This window comes from Ananas comosus, linkage group 15 (genome assembly GCF_001540865.1).
Source record: "Ananas comosus cultivar F153 linkage group 15, ASM154086v1, whole genome shotgun sequence".
NCBI classification, from domain to species: domain Eukaryota; kingdom Viridiplantae; phylum Streptophyta; class Magnoliopsida; order Poales; family Bromeliaceae; genus Ananas; species Ananas comosus.
Window position 1 is genome coordinate 1,637,561 of NC_033635.1, and position 18,559 is coordinate 1,656,119.

Sequence of the window (18,559 nt, forward strand, 5' to 3'; positions counted from 1 at the left end):
CGAAATTTGACAATCCTACTCGAGCAAAAATGTTTGATCTGACTGAGTTGATTGGTATTGCAATTTTTCCTGCTTTTCGTATTCCTTAGTTGATTAATATTGCTCTTGGAATGTCACCTTTCTGTTTCATTATATTCAAATTAATTTCTAAATATTGAACAAGTCCTTTTGTAGCTCCGCGGATCAATTTAGAACGCTTTTATCCTCTGTATATGAAAGTTTGTAGGTAATTTTAATGATCACTCCATAAATACTCTCGTAGAGGATCTCACTATCTAAACATTATACGAGAGATCTCACCGTTAAGAATTATTCCAAAAAAAAATAATTTAAATTATTATTATATTTTTATTACTAAAACTGGTTTATTTTGCTTCACAATAGAATTAAAAAATCATCACCGTAAGTGATGGAACACCATAACCAATCTTTTCCACGAGTATTATGTACCACTGAAAAATTTTAAAATTTACTTAATATATATAATATTAAATATATATATATATATATATATATATATATATAATTGGTTGCATAAAACTAATGTGGTGTGGTGACTGCTGAACACTTTCCCGCACATGCGGCTCGGAAAATGCCACGACTACACTTACTTAACGCCGACTTGAGATCCACGTGGCGCGCCCGTACGCAACTTGCTCGCGGATGATTAGACACGCATTACGCTCCGATCGACGTTAGCTTTTTATTTATCGTCACACAATTGTCGCACCAGGTAATCGGACCACAGGGCAGCAAATTCTTTTTTCTTTTTTTTCTTAATGAAAAATGTCCGTAGCTCCATCAGCATAATATGTAATAATAATCAAATAATAATTCCAATCAACAACAACAGCTGCGAAGCCCACCACTACTGAAGATGCCAAACCAAGTCATCTGCTCGGTAGTGGCACATGTACAAACAGTTGTGCTGCGCCGAGTAGACTCGTTGTATTGACGAATGCCGCACAATTTTGCTGCGTGGGCCCTCTCCCTCTCATCCATCCTGCTGTTGCTGCAAATAAAGCATTCCTCGTATATATCTATATAAACACAAATAGTAATTAGATGTTGGCTTTGGATTTGTTAGGATACAAAATGAATAGCACCAAAAAACCGGTTGAGGAGAAAAGAAATGTGTCGCTAGCTCCCCTTTCGAAGCTTTATTAATTAATATATTATTACATGAGTGATGGTATTATCGAGAGCGTCGATACACTAAAAGCTTTTAATAACATCTTGTGAGAAATATATATAACGTAGCAGCAACTAACTAGGATTGTTTTGAATTAGGCCGTAGTGGGGCGAATCAAAATCAACCTTGGGCGACACACTCATCCTCGTGAAAGTTGTGTGGGACAACGGATATCGTGAAACAAAATTTAGGCCCATAAACCCAGACCCCCCCCCCCCAATAGGCCCAACCAATAAAAGGATAGTTGGGCCGAGAGCCCAAGTATCAACACAGAAACAAAAAACAAAAAGAAACAAAGTAATGTCGCTCGTAAGAGGCCTAGGTAACCCCACTTTAACGTAATTTTGTTTCTTCTATGAACTCAAAACAATGAGGGCAGCTATTGGACCTGCGAGGCAAATAGAGCAAAAAAAATTAGTACAATTTTTGCAATTATTTTATTTTTATTTTTTGCATTTTAAATATGAGTTTACAAGCTAAACACTCAAGCCAACGGAACACAAGTTCATCCATCGGCACCATCCACTATAGAAACATACAAAGAAGTAACTATAACAAAACAGGGACTTAGGTTTCCAATTTTTCGCTATTTAGAAAAGCAACAAAACTTTTAAATCCTAGCTTCCACGGCAGTTGTGGTACTAAATAGACAACGAACACACCAGAAACACAAACCATGCATTAACAAGGGGAAGTTATGATTGTGTAACATGAAATTGGAGAGTTAAACACGGCACGAAACAACAAAGTATGCAACAAGAAAAAATTAGCAAATTGGCGATTTAATGAGCTACTGAGAAATACCAATCATATACTACCTGAATCGACTCTTTTACAGATAATCCGAAACAATGCCTTCAGCAACAATTACCCCTTACACTGAATTGAATAAACATAATTTCTGATGATATATGCATTTAGCAGCCTCTATATATTCGATCTAGACTGAACATGTCTGGGTCCATTTATTTGATTCTGCTTGATGCCAGGCACTCAGGCAGAACGATCAAGGCGTAGAGAATAGCCGAAAGCAGAAAATTTAAACGCCTAGTCTACTTACTAAAGTTTGCGTCTCAAATATAATTTAATTTACAATGAATGAAAGGCGATGACAATGTGCAAAAATGTACAGATTTACAAAGAGAGTACAAAAAAGTAACCAACAACTACAATATACTTTATAAATTCCAACAACAAATAGAATCAGAAGCGGAGCCTTGGAGCAAAAGGCCACGAAATGAAAGGATGTAAGTTACAAGATTCAAAATAAGATAAAATTAGTAAAAGCTGGAAAGCTATAAGACTGAATGCAGGCCAACTTCATAACCAAAACCAGCAAAAATTGAGATAGTAGCAATGTGCCAAATTCCCAACACTTGTTAGAATATCGCAATTCAGAATGGCGTCGAAGTGAGGACAAATAGACGCTGAAGTGGGAAAAGAAAGATAATTCCACAAGATTGAAAAAACAGAGTCTATTTGCGTGTTAGTAGGAAAGAGAAAAGCTGACAATGGAGGCCTAGTTTCCAGAAAGGGGAATCTGAAACAAAACGATCCTTGATGGAATCTATCAGGAGTCTCCTGGTTCTATCGCCTGAGTCAATTATAGCATCAAAAAACTGCCAACGCAAGGCTGATTCTCATCCTAACTAGCTTATGGTCAAATTGACCAACTCCCATTCACAATCACTAATCAATCAATTAAATAACAGATGTATTGTGAGCCAGTTCTATACAGGCAAATTCCTTCCAGGACAACCAAACAAAATCCAAAATTATAACTACAATCGGCTAATAGAAAACTAACTTGAATTCCATCTTCAAAATTTCCTCAAACTATGCGGTCCTCAAAGGGGAATAATAAGTTGAGAGGACCAATGCACATGCATAAGGGAGATCAGATGCCTTACACCACGTGCACATGCACTGCCGGGAAAGAGAATCAAAAGGGAAAGGACGGGATTCAACCCATCAAGAGTTAGTATGGGGAATTGAACTCATGACCTTTCAGAATTGAGTAAGATTACATGCGCGATCTGATCTCATGCCATCCCTCAAATCAATCTAATAGGAAATGGCCCAAGAGTAGCCTTAATGGCTTTTGTACGGCTGCCCCATTAATGTTGTGGATACTTGATACCAAGGCAATAGAAAAACTGATAGCTTGCTATTATCTACAGTGAGTTTTAAATATGGCCAAGACATCGAGTAAAGAATAAAAAGAATTGTCGTAGCATAAGAAATTTACGAACCTAACGATGATATGCTATAATTTGAATTGGTTCCTTTACAAGCAGGTAGTTCTACCCAATTAGATCAAAAGGAAGTTTTCTTCCACAGCAACACACAGGAATCCACTTGAGCGGAAGAAAAGGCTTCATCACAAACAATAAACAGATACTATTACCTCCACATGATGGATATGAGAACACTAGTTCAATTTCAAATTCTCGTTGCTAATTTGTAGAATCATTCACTCTGTAAACAAGGATTACATATAGGCATACATATTGGTCGCAGAAAAGTTACCCAACCCGGTTTTAGAAACTCTTATGTTATATCATACACCTAACACGGAACAGCATATCTGCATATATCCAGCGCCTTACAGATCCATTTACAAAGTCAACGTTCTTACTTTCTTCACAAACAACATCAGATCTATCATAAATGACATCAATATGCTAAATGATTCTTTGATAATTGATAGTCCCTATTTACAAGTAATTCAGAGACTAATGTAAGAACGCATAGAGGGATACCAAAAACGAAGCCCTAGGGAATCTTCAAGAAAGGAAGTGTATACCTCCTAAGAAAGGTGTTAGCTCTTTGAAATGGAGGAGCTCGGGGTCACGGCTCTCCCAACCTCGGGCTCGGCACCCCTGGCGACGACGGCAGCGGAATCGCCGTCGACGTCGTCATCTGGTACGCCGTCCGCGGCGACGGCACGCACCCGAAGCCCAACGGCGAGGTCGGAAGGGGGATCGCCGGCACCGTCGCCGCCGGTGGCGCGCCGCCATGGAGGCGGCGCATGTACGCCGAGATCGGCGACTCCGCCGCGGCGCTCACGGTGGGGAGGGGCGGGAGCGGCGAGAGGGGCCGCCACGCCCACGGATCGGAGGGGGCCGGCGCGGGGGCGAGCGGCGCCGGGCGGGGCGCCAGGTGCGCCAGCGGCGGCGGCCGGATCCGGTGGAGCCGCGAGGTCGGCACGGGCGCGGGCGCGGGTGCAGGCGCCGCCGGGCGGATCTGGGGTTGCGCCGACGAGCCGGTGAGCTTCTGCACGACGTCGCGGAAGTCGCTCTTGTCGATGTTGTACACGGGGGGCTGCGGCTGCTGCGGCGGAGGAGCGCCAACGACGCCGCTGCTCACGGCGGCCGCCGCCGGGGGCGGAGGCGGAGGAGGGGGGCGAACGGGGCTAGGGCTAGGGTTTCGGGACACGGGCTTGGAGATCTTGTAGGAGGACTTGTTGAGGGCCCTCAGAGAGCTCTGTGCGGAGCTCCCACTACTGCTACTAAGGATACTAACAGCAGCAGTAGTAGTTGTAGTTGTGGGATTAGAAGGATCATCTGTAGCGGAGTGCGGAGCCGACGCGGAGTCGGAGGATGAGGAGGAGATAAAGTAACTGGGGAAGGATTGGTCTCAGAGGAATGAGAGGCTTTTTCCTTCATCTCTCTCTCCCCTCCCGCCCCCCCTCTCTCTCTCTCTCTCTCTCGGTTCCTGTTGCTTTGTTAAGGCCCAAAGAAGAAATCAGAATAGAGAGATGGATAATAAATATATAATATATACTATATATATCTATATATATATATATATAATATAGTAGTATATATCTTGGATTACATTACACATGCTTCAATCTATTTCTGTGGTGGAAGGGAGAGAGAGAGAGAGAGAGATTGTTTTGAGTATGTTTTAGAGGGGACTAATGGTGGGGTTATGACTAATGACTGCTGACATTGCCTGCACCCAGTGCTTTGTATACCTGGGCAGAGTGAGAAAGTCTATTCCAATTATTATGTAGAACACTTAAAACTCCTGTTTGATATGGGGCTCATTCCAAAAGTACTATAATATTCTCGACATGAATGCTATAATTATTTTATTTGTCATTTATGCCATCACATACTTTTAATACGATCATCCTCTAGTTGCAATCTTTTTCTTATTCATAAGTGGAAAGGTTGGATTGTGGGCACATTTGGGTTGCTACAGGGATGTGTGGTGCACGAAATATACAGTGCACCTGATGTAAGCAATGAATTTTGCGTGTTTGGATTGCTTTTGAGAATTAAGCCATATCAGTGCTTAATGTAGTGGGCTTTTCATGTCAGGAATAGTCAAAATATTCAAAAAAAAAAACCTTTCACTTCAGATGGTGATTGGCACTAATGACTAGAAGACCCTTTCAATACTTTCCAAATTTTGTACAAGGGATTTGGATAAGGAGGAAAAAAAAAAGCCCATTTGTATAAAGAATTTACTGGTTTGTATTTTTTTATAAAAGTAAGTTTTTTTTCCGATTTTGTAAAAAAAAGTCAATTTTTAATAAATTAATTAAAATATTTTTATTTTTTTCCCTCCTTTCTCTTTTTTTTCTTTTTGCCTCTCTCCTCTCTTTTTTCTCCTGCTTCATCTCTCTCCTCTTCTTTCACTTCCTCACATTGACGCGACACTTTTCTCTCATATTTTGCTCACATCTTCACTGACGCCAATGATGATGACGTAGGCGAGGGCAGTTGCTACGACAAAGGGTGAATGAGAGGGTGCGATAGCGAAAATGAATAGGGAAGGTGAAAAAAAAAAATGAGGAAGAAAAAATACAAAGAAAAAAGAAAGAAAAAAAAACATTTTTTCTCTCTCGAAAAGACCATCATCTTTTGTAGCCGATATAGTAAAACTATAAAATATAAAAAAAAAAAAATTATATTGTTTGAAATAAAATTATATCATTTAAAATTATTTAAGATTAAGTTGTACTATATAAAATAAAAGTTATACTGTTTGAGAATAAGTTGCACTATTTAAAAAGTCATAACTTAATTTCAAATAGTACAAAATGGTTACATGCGAAAACACACTTATATATTCCGTTTTGCATTTGTAGTATGTATTGATCTTTCAAACTTTGATTTTCATACATATTTTACATGTACATATATATATATATATACTTATTTACGTTTGTACATCTCAAAACTGAAAATACGATTTAGGTCTAAATCAGCACAGCTGCGCTTCACATAAAAGCTCAAGTATGTGGAAATCTATGTTGGGCCCGCTCGAGAGCAAGAGTGGCCCGGCCCATTTGCGCAGTGACCAAATGGTGCCTCCGTGGCACAGGATTAAAACACTAAACACCATTAATTATGTAGTAGTATTATTATAAAATAAAATAATTTAGAAATCAAAAGGTAATTTTCGTTTCACAAGAATATTACCATATTCGATGGAATTTTCTATCAGTCCAAAACACGCACATTGTACAAAAGAAAACAATTGAACGAATATTCTTAGTAGGTGTAAGGATATGTAAAGTTTAATTTATATAAATATATAATTCTTTGCTTATCAGTTATCACTCGTGAAAATATTGCTATATGGTGTGAAAGGGACGTGTTAACCACTCTTGAGGAGTGGGAGATTAATCCAAGGAGCATAACTTGTTCCTCCTACAAATTCTCATCTATTAAAAAATAATTGATACTTTGAATAAATTCGGTGTGGCTTATAGCTAATCAAATTGGTAGGTAATACCCACTATCGCAAATCTAATTATTTATTTTTATCTTTTTAATTATACTATATTTATAATTTTAAGTAATTAAGAAAAATACTAACCGTTTATTTACTTACTTGTAAGGTGTTAATGTACAATCCTTCCGTATAAAATTTATAAAAATCTAAATTAGATTTTAGTTTAAAAAATTAGGGCAAGCTTCAAATACCATTCTTGTTGTTTCGTGTTTTCTCAATTTAACATTTTATAGTTTAAAATGTATCAGTTTAATATTATATAATTTTATTTTTCTCTTTCTGTCAGAATCTCTGTTAATTCTCTATTAAATTATATACATTGTTTATAGAATATTCACTTTAGTATTATGTAATTTATCGAATATTTATTTTAGTACCATGTGGTTTTAATTTTATTACTGATTTAATAAAAAATTAACGAAAAAGATAACAAAAATAAAAAAATAAAATTATAGAATAATAAAATGATGCATTTTAAAGTACAGAGTATTAAAATGAATAAGTGCGTAACCACAACAGTGATATTTGAAGTATTTTCAAAAAAATTAATAAGATAAGCGGAAAGTAAGAATCTTTAGAGGATGGAAAGTAAGATGGATAATTAATCTAAAAATGTGTATCTGGCATTGCTTGTTAATAAAACATCATAAAAGTTATCCAAAGCATTAATTAGGTTGACGCACACATTGACAAAAAGGCTTGAGGCCTCCCCCATTCCACACACCCCATCCCATCTCCACAAATTAAGTGAATATCTCAGAGCCACAGAAGCGCTTCCTCAGCAATCTCCCACCCTATTATGAGTATGGAGAACAAAATCCCAAAGCCCATCCGGTGCAAAGGTACGTATACGTACGTATACATATATGTATAGCATAAATACATGAACGTATACTTCTCTTTTGATCTCCTCCTTATGATTATGACCGAGTGTGTGCGTGTGCGCGCGCGTGCGTGGACGCCCCGGCGGTGCGCGACGGAGCAGCGGCGGTGTGCAGAGGCCCCGGGGAGGCGCTGCGGATCGAGGAGGTGGTGGTGGCTCCGCCGGAGGACCACGAGGTCCGCATAAAGATCCTATGCACCTCCCTCTGCCACAGCGACCTCACCTTTTGGCGCATGAAGGTACGTGCGTACGCACGCATATATTATGCGTTTTTCTTGGTTATGCATGTTCCCCTGAATATTCCTCATCATCGGACGGTCGTGATCTCATCACACAATCTCCCCCAGGATTTCCCCGGCATCTTCCCCAGAATCTTCGGCCACGAGGCCGTCGGGTACTACTACTACATCGCCTCTCTCTCTCTCTCTCTCTCTTTCTTTTTTTATTTCTTTTATTGTTGTATTATTAGTCCTCAACTCGTAGTTTAGTTTCATCGTGATTCTTAATCTTTTAAATTCGTACCGTAGTATCAATTCCGGTGCCCTCCATATCGCAGCAAAATATATAATCGGTGAATTACAAATAGGAAACGTGATAAAGGACTTTGGATGTGAGGCGTATACAAGTACGGAGCTATATTTTTTTAAAGCGGATGTTCGGTATATAAATTTTAATAAACAAATTAAAGTTAAAACGACAAAGGTAAAATTCGAGAAGTTGAGGGACTGGCAGCGCAATTTATGCAAATCCCGGCGATTTGGACACGGCGGTCGAGAAGGACCGTCCGATGGTGATCCGGGAGCTGTGATCCACGATAAAATGTGCAGGGTGGTGGAGAGCGTGGGGGGACACGTGGAGCGCCTGGAGGCGGGGGACATGGTGGTCCCCACCTTCCTCGGGCAGTGCGACGCCACCGAGGACGCTTGCGTGGACTGCCGCTCGGAGCGAAGCAACATGTGCTCGAAGCTCCCGTTCACGGTGACGCCGGGGATGCCGAGGAGCCACGGCGGCGCCGCCTCCAGGTTCACGGACGCGGCGGGGCGGCCGGTGCACCACTTCCTGAACGTGTCGAGCTTCAGCGAGTACACCGTGGTGGACGCCGCCCACGTCGTCAGGGTGGACCCCACCGTCCCGCCGGAGAAGGCCTGCCTCCTCAGCTGCGGCGCCTCCACAGGTGCCAGATCTCCTCAATACCAAATTATAAGTCTGTTTGATCGCACTTTTACTAAATCAGTAATCACTATTGCGTGCAACAATTATATAAACCAAAGTTGCTAATTTAACTTTTAAAAATAATATAAAATATAACCAAAAGGTAAAGGTTTTCTGTTTGTCCTACATTTTGTGATCAATTTCAACTTAGTTGAGATTGTGATGGATTGTGATGGTTTTTAATCTAATATCAGGAGTTGGTGCTGCGGGAAAGGTGGCCGGGGTCGAGGCAGGGTCCACCGTAGCAATCTTCGGATTAGGGGCCGTTGGATTAGCGGTAACACAAATATAAAACACCTAAATTTTTTTGCATTATTTATAGGCACCTGTCAATTGATGAATCACAATGTATACTTTTCAAATTTCTATATTAACCATCTATAATTTTTAAATTTTATCTAATTTAGTTGTGGTCGAGAGTTTGTTGACTAATCAACAGGTTTTGAAATTTTGGGACCATTGTATACACACTGTCATGAAAGTGAGAGAGGCCTTGTGGAGTACAAGCCATTTTGAATCAGACCAAAAAATTTTATATTTTTAGTTAGCAGTCTTTTTCACATTGTTTGGATTGGATACAAGAGGGGGATAAGACTCTTATCCCCCTCTTGTATCTAAACACAAAGTTGGATGGGTGAGAATTATTGTTCCCACCCATACCGAAACTTTCCCACCCCTTCTTCCCTAGCTAGAGGGAGAGAATTTTATTTTAAATTATAATTTAACTTTTTAAAATTTAAAATTTGTAATCTCAAAAGTAGGATTTATAATTTTAAATTTTAAATTTTAAATTTTAAATTTTTAAATTTTAAATTTGATATTTTATATCTTTCAAATTTAAATTTGGTCTTAAATTTAAAATTAAAAGTTTTTAAAATTTAAATTTTGAAATTTAAAATTTTAAATTTAAAAGTTAAAAATTTAAATTTAAAATTATAAATTTTAAATTTAAAAATTTAAATTTAAATATAATGAGAGGTCAGAGGGATAATACCATTATTTTCTATTTATAACTATTAACTATTCTTCTTATTCAATCTTATTCATTCAAACGCTATTTTTTTTATTTTTTTAAAAAAATTAAGTTTTCATCCAAACACAAAATTAATCTAGCTCTCGTTTATACCTAAACTTATACATATCCCTCATATAAGCTATTTCCTACTTATATCCGAACCAAACAAAGCTTTTAATTTGGTAAGCCTATTGATGATGCTGTGGGAGTCGTTTTCATGGACTCACGGGTCCATTCTAGAAATTGGTTTGGGATCGCATGCCTTATTATTGTAGTATCCCGGACTTAAAAAATTTAAAATGTATTTTCTAAATATATATTATGTAAGGAGGATATGATCTGACAAATAGTACCGTATGATGATGGGTGAGTACTCTTTTTAGGAAAAACATCATGTTAAAACTTTTTTCTGAATAGAAGCAGGCATCAAATTTGATCTATTATTTTTTGAACTCAATAGTTTTATTCTAACTTTCTACTGCAATAAAAATTTTAATATATTTTGTTAAATATTTTATTAAAGATAACTGTAAGTAAAGTAGAGACAAAAGAGAGTCAAATATATCTGATTTAGCAGGTGGCTGAAGGTGCGAGAATTCGCGGGGCCTCGAGGATTATTGGCGTTGATTTGAACCCTGATAAGTTCGAGCTCGGTATGCAAGTTTCCCCCTTCAACTTGGTTATTATTGACACATCTAGAAAACAAAATAGTATATATATATTGTTAAACAAAAATTCCCATACAATTTTGAAGCTTTTTAATATGAAATTAAATATGTATTGCAATATTGTTTAGGAATGGAACTTTAAAGAAAACAGCAAAGCATATAATCTTTTTCTCAAAAAGAAAAGAAAGTATATTTATTGCTAGCCTTTCAGTATAAGCATTGTTGATAAGTCAGTAATCCTTGTAGAACATCTCAATTATTTGAATTCTGCCACAGTTTCTTCGTTAATCTTTTGAGACCTATAAACACGGATCGACTCATCAACAGCATTTGAGGAAATTGTTTAAGTTAGCAATACTGTAGTTAAAAGATTTAGTTATTGTTATTCTCTCTTATCTTACAGGGAAGAAGTTTGGGTTAACAGATTTCATAAATCCAAAAGAACTTGGTGACAGATCCATCAATGAGGTTACTATCCACAAACACCTTGTACCTTGCAGTTAGGGTGTGCTAATCAATTTTAATTTCAATGATAATGAGTGTTTTTTTTTCCTTTTTTTTTTTTTATGTTCTTACTATTTGTTCGCTTTTCACTCTATCAGGTGATCATCGAGATGACGAATGGCGGCGCTGACTATTGCTTTGAGTGCATCGGTTTAGCATCAGTGATGAAAGATGCATTTCAAAGCTCTCGGCAGGTCTCTTTAAGATAACTAAACACATCGAATTCGGAAGTTGTTAGCACATTCATCATGTTCTAATGTTTACGTTGATATTTTAGGACCTTTTAAAGCATCAAAACCATTATGTTTGAAGTGCTTATTCGCAAACTAGGCTCTAGTCTTAAATCTTAAAAGGAGCTTTTTCATTTTCCTCCTGCGGGTGCAGGGTTGGGGCAAAACTATCATTCTAGGCGTGGAAATGCACGGTGCACCATTATGCGTCGCAGCAGGTGAGATCTTATGGGGTAAATGCATCATGGGTTCGTTATTCGGAGGCATCAAACCAAAGATCGACATTCCGATCTTTGTAAAACAGTATCTCAATAAGGTGCGTTTAATGTGCATTGTTAGCTTCCTCAATTTTCACAATGAATTCGTTAAGCACAACTACATTACAAAATGTACTGTGAATTACCTTAACCTTCAGTCTATAAAGAACGCATCCTTAGCTAGTCGTATGAAGATTGGCGTATCTATTGATATCTTGTTTTGCTTTGCGAGTTTGCAGGAACTGCAGTTGGATGAGTTCATAACCCATGAGATCGGATTCGAAGACATTAACAAAGCATTTGATTTACTTGTGGAGGGGAAGAGTCTCAGATGCACAATTTGGATGGACAAATAAGGGAACAAGAGACTTCATTTTAAGTTCATGTTTGCGCACATTTGTATCCTCCTTTTCCTTTGTATAAGAACAAATTACAAATGGTTGATTATGAAGATGGAACCAGAATTGTACCATGATAATATTGTTCATCAAAGCTGTGTATGACCTGCATAACTGAGTAAGCAAGAAATGGGCACAGAAATTTTATTGTCCCATAAAGGATGCAGAGGGAATTCGTAGTATTTGTGTTTACAGAGTCATAATTTATGTTAGAAAAAAAAAAAGAAGCAGCAAGAATCCAAAATTCTCATTCGAGCAGCAAAATTGATAAGAATACAAACAGGTTTTCCTGACACAAATAATATGTGAATCTCGGCCTGCTGCGTGGTGTACCCCGCATTGCATGAAATGCATCCGCACGGTCGGTCTCCAAACCTTGTAACTTTCTCGCAATTCCTTTATTTGAATTTGATAGCTGATAGACTCTACCCGTAAAAGCACATATCTTCTGCAGTCATTCTACAATTCGGAGGAATCTCGTGCGACAGCCGCTACGATCAAATGACATGTAAAGATAGTAGCTTGAAAAAGCGCAGTATTTCGTGTCAAACAAGTTGAAATCATATCAACCACCTCGGTTAGCTGGTATTTACGCAGTGGTAATTAACTAGAGAGCCACTCCATTTCCTTGAGATCTCTGCTGACATAGGCAATCAGGAAGAGGATTCTCATAAAAAGCTTCTTCCGATCGAAACCGTTCCATGCCCTTCGTTCCAGAAAGCGGGCCCTTTCTCTTTCGGGGCGATCCTTGCCTGTCGAATCAGTATTTTAAAAAAATAACATATTAGACACCAAATTAGAGAGAAAGTGAAATTCCATTTTGTCCCGTATTCGTCCCATACCGTCTTCTGTGAATTTCCTGTATCATGTTTGAAAGCTTCTTCCCTTCCTTCAGGGAACCACGCGCGACTTTATCAAACAAGCGTACTAGTGCTTTCCTGCCAATTGAAATGTGAACTAAGGTTTGAGCAATAATTGTTTCAAAAACTTTTTCAGAACTGATCGATAAAAACAAACACGGTTATTTTCTCCTTTACCGGTCGGGAGTAATTGTTTTCCTATGACCAAGATAACGGCGGTGACCTTCAACCGCCCTCGCCATGTTGCCTGAATAGGAGGGGATAAATACATCGCTTTCTACTGATACGATGTAGTCTAAAGCGGCCATTTGTGATGCATGATGAGTGAAGGGTTCGAGCTCCTCTGCCGATGCCAATTTCTCCTGCAAACGATTTCATCTTTCTTTCATTAGCGGGCTTGCAAAAAACACTAAAAAGAACTTTCAAGTGGAGGTTATATGGAGAATTAGAGGGGGGGGGGAGGAAAAAAGAAGCATCAGAACAGATTTACTGTTAGAGCAGAACTGGTAACAGCAACTATTACACTAAATGATATACACCTAATGACTCTAAAGATGCTCATGAAAATACTATTTAGCATGTACCTTGCTCATTAAAGTAGGAAACCGGGATGCGAGTTCGGCCATATGAGAGTCTCCACCATATATCTCCCCTGCCGCAATATAAATTGGAGTACTCGACGGATATCCTAGAGATGAAAGAAAAATCCCAACTTCCTTCGGAGTCAAGGGGCAGTGGCCCTTCGCCCTTTGATCTAGTGAATCGATGTCCTTCACCTTCCAGTAGGTAGTATCCTCTCTATGGAGTGTAGAGTAACAAAAACTTACAAAACTTTATGAATTCATTTCGAAATAGAAATTAACTTTTACTTCAAGAATTTGGCTAAAAGCTCACACCTAATCCTTGTTAGTTCATCCACTTCAGCAGGAGATAAGCCATATGTGCACCCGCTGAACGCAAGCATGTCCTTCTCATACCGCAAATGCAAAGCGATATAGGGACCGTACGACCTCATTCTTTCTACTAATAACTGCATAAAACAATCACCGTCCAACATTAATAATGATCAATGCAGCAAAGTACTGGTGCCATGGCAAAGTGTGAATGAAAGAGGAGCTTAACAATGGTGTCCCTCTTCAGTTGGTAGCACTGTTACATGGAACTTACTACGGGGGCTAAACTGTTAAATTTGAAACTCTAAGAAAGTAGTAGAAATACAGATAAAATTTCAAGGACTAAATATATAATTAACCAAAGAAAGAATAATGAAGCAGGACCTACTTTTCCTAGAGCCTCTATTTTGGGGGCAAAATGAAGTGCCCCGTAAAAGGCACGACAACGAAGCTTCTGAATGTCAGGGGGAAGGTTATTGTTAGCAAGTCGCGAATCAGCTTTAGCAGCTCGAATGACCTGGTAGGAAGAGATTTTGCCACAAGGAAGTACATGTTAGACAACTCGAGTCCTCGAGGAAGGATACAAAATGGAGCACAATAGCCATGAGACCTTTTACCTTATACTCATCCCACAACCGATATATCTCATCTTGGTAGTATGCAACACCAGACCAACTCCTAAAATGTATTCGTACTTTGGTAGTAGGTGCCAACTCCTTCGGCACCTTTTTAACAATTTTCGCGTCATTCGACAGGGACTGAATAAAATGGTCTTCATCAAAAACATCAGAGAAATTGCTGCAAATATTAATCTCATCACTACTAGAAGGATTTTATATTATACATAAAACTCGGTATGAATTCATTTTTGTACCTAGAATCTTGCCAAAATGATCTCTTGTCGAGTTTTGGAATAACAAGTGTTGCATTAATCAGACGGGCAACGGCCACCATGTCAGATATCTGAGATTAAGATGAAAAGAATAGATTATAAAGAAAAGGGAGACAAAATATGATTTATATTAAAGGAACTTCAAAAAGCAGGTTAACAGCATTAGCCAATGAGATGCATGACATTAGTAGAAGTTTGCTTCTTTCTCTTTTGTGATGTTTCAACAATTTTTTCCTCATAAGTAGCTAAACTAATTTCCCACAGTAACCAATGTATAAAACTACTCACCCCAGCGCGCATCTGGTTTAGCCCGCCATTGGTGTAAACTACCAAGTAACCTCTCGACTCTGAAGGAGCTGGAGAATAGCATACATGAAGAAAGAAGAACAAAATTGTCACAAGGCACTATGGTAGAAGTTAGAAAAGAGATGCGAAGCATTGATGAGCGTGAATTCCTCTTACGCAAATAATTTGAAGTTGGAGCCACACAGGGCGCGAAATCCCGGTTCGACGGAGACTTCCAGAGCTTCGACAACTCCAAAACCGTGGCCTCGCTATTCAACTGTCAATTCTAGGAGAGTGAAAAAATGACATGAAGAAAAGTATAATGACTGTTCGGTATCTGTCAACATCGCAATTCCACAAAAATATAAGGATTTATCCAAAAGGCTCAAGTAGACTACACTGCACTGAACTTTACACGCGCTTTCACACACTACATGTGCAACACCAGCTATCATTTTTACAATCGTAAGAAGTTAAAACACTCCCAAATTACGGTGTACCAAAGCACAGTAACAAGTGAAAAAAGTTGGAACTTTGTACAGTAAGAAACTACATTTAAGGTAGCAAGATGTGTAATTGGCATTGAAGAGCTTTGAGGGATCGAATGTTGGACCACCTTTTTGGCGGAAGAGGACAGTTTGGAGAGTTGGGGCGGCGCGAACTCCTGCGTCCACCGCAGCTCGCCGCTCCACCGCCACCGCCCCCGGCGCCCGATCCCGTTTTGTTGCTACATTGAAAAGAACCAATTTTTAATATCTTCGCTGCACAATCTACAAATTCTTCAAAAAATGTGAGCTAGATAAAAATGTCTCCTTTAAATAAAAAATGCCTCCTTTAAATAGAAAAAAAATGATACTAAGAAACGATTTAAGGGACGAATATGGCGATGAAGGGGAGTTGTCCCTTGAGGAGCTTGAGATCAAATTTACACCAACAAGCTAAATAAAAAATGTCTCCTTTTAAGTCAAAAAATGCCTCCTTTGAATAAAAAATGTTGCTAAGAGACGAGTATGGGGATGGGGGGGGGAGTTGTACCTCGCGGAGCTTGAGAGCGCCGGAGATGGAGGGAACGCCGGAGGAGGGGAACACGTGTACGGCGAGGAGCGCCCCAAGGGCTATGGCGCCCGTGGCGCACGTTAGCATCCACCGCAGGAGGGATACGCCTCTCGCCCTTAACCTGCGCCTCTGCATCTCCCAATATCTCCTCTCTCTCTCTCTCTCTCTCTCTCTCTCTCTCTCTCTTCTTCTTCTTCTTCTTCTTCTTCTTCTTTTCCTCTCTCTCGTGCTTTACTTTTGTTTAAAAACTTTTTATTCGTGTAGAGTGAATGAGAAGAGGAACGTTTCGTTCACTTTTAAGTTTTCGCACTGGAAAGATAAAGAGGAGGTGGGGGGACGAGCGGTGAGAGTAAATGACAAATTAATAAATAAGATGTATATAATATCTAAACTTTTATGTCCACGAGTTATAACTTTTAAAAATTCATACTCGGTGGTTGTTCAAATAATTTTAAAAAACAATAAAAACATTTAAAAAATTAAACAAATTTTAAAAATTTAGCGTATAAAATATATGCATACAACATGTGCAGGTAATAATTCCTCCAGATTAAAAACTGTGACACAGGATCATCATTTCTGAAGCCAACACCCTGTTTCTCACTTTATCATCATCCCTGTTCTTCCCAATACACTCCTCCCTGCTCCGTGCTAACACTTCATCAGAGCATTTTGGTTTCTTCTTTCTATTTTTTAATTCTCAAAATATAATCCTTTCCCAAAAAAAGAAAGAAAGAATTTAATTTATCGCAAAAGATTAGTTTTATTTTATTTTGTCATTCTGTCGTGCTTCATACAAAAAAAAAATTTTACTTTGTATAAATCTTAAAACACGTTCGGATAAATTCAACAATAATAGGTCTCAAATTGGCGCACCCAAATTTTTTTTGTTTGCTACTTAATATGGTCCCGTATCATATGAGGAGATAAGTTAATGATCTATCCCCTTACTTGTAATGTAGCTAACACCTAGGCTGTAATTGATAAAGAGAGGTGCGTGTATGTATCCATATTTTATTGGACCATGCAGAATACAAGGGTGTAGGTACTCGGTGTGGGTTAATATAATTCGATTGATTTGGAGTTTAATTAGTTTTATTTATTATTTTTATCTCCCTCTAGGGGCTAGAAACTATGATCTACCTGCTTCTCGTATAAAATTTTCATATGAAAAAGTTAAAAATTAATGTATATGATTATGATTATTATAAAATTAAAGTATAATCTATAGCTATACATTATTCTCTCTAAATTTGTCACGTAACAATGTTCCTTTTTTGTTGGGTGTGGGCTTCATTCCAAACAGATTCAAATTCTTCGTATATTTTTTTCTTTCTTTTATTTGAACGAATCAGATTTTTCTCTTTTTTTACTTGAACTGAAATCAATCACTGTTGAGTGTGAGTTTTTTTGAACCAACTCAGATTCTCAACATATTTTTCTATTTATTTACTTGAACTAAATTGATTTTTTTTTTTTCGCTTGAACCGATTCAAGTCACATTTTTGTATTGGGCTGAACTGTTCCTCTTCTGCTTCCTTCGATTGTTACCTTCCTTCATCAACAAAATAAATTTTATTTTTTATCGTTGCTTTTTCTATCATTATTTTTTATTTATTTTAATTATCTATTCGTCGTATCGTACAGATTATTACACTAGTACAGCACGATTAATTTATAACTTGAGAAATATATATGCGGTTCAATTCCATTTTAATTTGTTCGCTAAGATGATCGGATTTCTAATCTCTTAATTAGGATTGTAGTTCGAAATAATAATTAATAACCATTAAATAAACTTAAATAGTTGATATTATTGTGGAGGGTACAGAGAATCTTATGTGTGGGTCAAGATGTTCAAACTACAGCTGTAAATGTGAGTAACCACATTCCTCAAAGTAGACCTAATTGCACGAAACAATTGTACTTTGTTTAAAGCCTCTGACATTTATTTTTTGTTTTTGTTTGAGCATTTGTCTCATCTCACATTTGTTTTTTTTTTTATATATACTCAATACTTTAGATATCTTTTTTTACAGTTTTAAAAATACAGTTTTTGTATGAACAAAACAGAATATTTTTATTGTAAATAAAAAGGGTGTCGTGCTTCTGTACAAAAAAGTAAAAAAAAAAAAAAAAGCAAATTGGTGAAATAAAGTAGTTTTGTGTTCCTATAAATAGTGTATAAATGCCGTATTTCGAAATAGAGTAACGCAGTATTAGGATTTAACGAAGTAAAAATAATAAAAATTAAAAAATAAATACTATCTAAAAATTGTAACAATTTAAGTGTAAAAACGAACTTAGCGGTCCACGAGCAGCCCAAAACGGCCCAAAAAGAGATTGTGGGCTCCGAGCCCTCCGACCCGGCCCGGTTAAGGATCATTTTGTGTTCCCGGCGAGCCCAGTTATGCGCCGTGCTGGGCCTTGAACCTAAGGAAATTGAGAAATTTTTCTTCA

General features: G+C 37.9%; 3 protein-coding genes across 5 annotated transcripts; 1 reads left to right on the forward strand and 2 right to left on the reverse strand.

Annotated features, from left to right (window-relative positions):
- On the reverse strand, window positions 1,101–7,680 carry LOC109721478 (VQ motif-containing protein 9-like). Its single transcript, XM_020249130.1, has 3 exons — window positions 7,671–7,680; window positions 3,999–4,830; window positions 1,101–1,580 (listed from the first exon to the last, which is right to left on the reverse strand). The coding sequence occupies exons 1-2, from the start codon at window positions 7,678–7,680 to the stop codon at window positions 4,043–4,045; spliced, it is 798 nt and encodes a 265-aa protein (XP_020104719.1). The 3' UTR covers window positions 1,101–1,580; window positions 3,999–4,042.
- LOC109721267 (alcohol dehydrogenase-like 1) lies at window positions 7,634–12,295 on the forward strand. 2 transcript variants are annotated; one of them, XM_020248766.1, is made up of 10 exons: window positions 7,635–7,788; window positions 7,932–8,068; window positions 8,177–8,223; window positions 8,657–9,003; window positions 9,236–9,318; window positions 10,634–10,709; window positions 11,128–11,192; window positions 11,327–11,422; window positions 11,613–11,774; window positions 11,955–12,295. In XM_020248766.1, the coding sequence occupies exons 1-10, from the start codon at window positions 7,746–7,748 to the stop codon at window positions 12,069–12,071; spliced, it is 1,173 nt and encodes a 390-aa protein (XP_020104355.1). In that variant the 5' UTR covers window positions 7,635–7,745; the 3' UTR covers window positions 12,072–12,295. The 2 variants fall into 2 exon arrangements, with proteins under 2 accessions (XP_020104356.1, XP_020104355.1); XM_020248767.1 differs by lacking the exons at window positions 11,613–11,774; window positions 11,955–12,295 and having other exon boundaries at window positions 7,634–7,788; window positions 11,128–11,229.
- Window positions 12,233–16,441, reverse strand: LOC109721266 (uncharacterized protein At1g04910-like). 2 transcript variants are annotated; one of them, XM_020248765.1, is made up of 13 exons: window positions 16,079–16,441; window positions 15,660–15,770; window positions 15,221–15,320; window positions 15,047–15,114; window positions 14,741–14,829; window positions 14,484–14,664; window positions 14,255–14,383; window positions 13,870–14,003; window positions 13,558–13,771; window positions 13,151–13,335; window positions 12,956–13,051; window positions 12,687–12,865; window positions 12,233–12,604 (listed from the first exon to the last, which is right to left on the reverse strand). In XM_020248765.1, exons 1-12 carry the CDS (start codon window positions 16,232–16,234, stop codon window positions 12,721–12,723), a joined length of 1,608 nt encoding a protein of 535 aa, XP_020104354.1. In that variant the 5' UTR covers window positions 16,235–16,441; the 3' UTR covers window positions 12,233–12,604; window positions 12,687–12,720. The 2 variants fall into 2 exon arrangements, with proteins under 2 accessions (XP_020104354.1, XP_020104352.1); XM_020248763.1 differs by having other exon boundaries at window positions 12,233–12,865; window positions 16,079–16,440.

What these genes read in the sequence shown, in the direction of transcription:
- LOC109721267 (XM_020248766.1), top strand. Translation starts at nt 7,746, where the DNA reads ATGAGTATGGAGAACAAAATCCCAAAGCCCATCCGGTGCAAAG. An exon ending in AAAGCCCATCCGGTGCAAAG is followed by an intron (nt 7,789 to 7,931) that starts GTACGTATACGT and finishes GCGACGGAGCAG; the next exon opens with CGGCGGTGTGCAGAGGCCCC. An exon ending in CCCTGATAAGTTCGAGCTCG is followed by an intron (nt 10,710 to 11,127) that starts GTATGCAAGTTT and finishes CTTATCTTACAG; the next exon opens with GGAAGAAGTTTGGGTTAACA.
- LOC109721266 (XM_020248765.1), bottom strand. Translation starts at nt 16,234, where the DNA reads ATGCAGAGGCGCAGGTTAAGGGCGAGAGGCGTATCCCTCCTGCGGTGG. An exon ending in TCATTTTGGCAAGATTCTAG is followed by an intron (nt 14,665 to 14,740) that starts GTACAAAAATGA and finishes TAATATTTGCAG; the next exon opens with CAATTTCTCTGATGTTTTTG. An exon ending in GATGAACTAACAAGGATTAG is followed by an intron (nt 13,772 to 13,869) that starts GTGTGAGCTTTT and finishes TACACTCCATAG; the next exon opens with AGAGGATACTACCTACTGGA.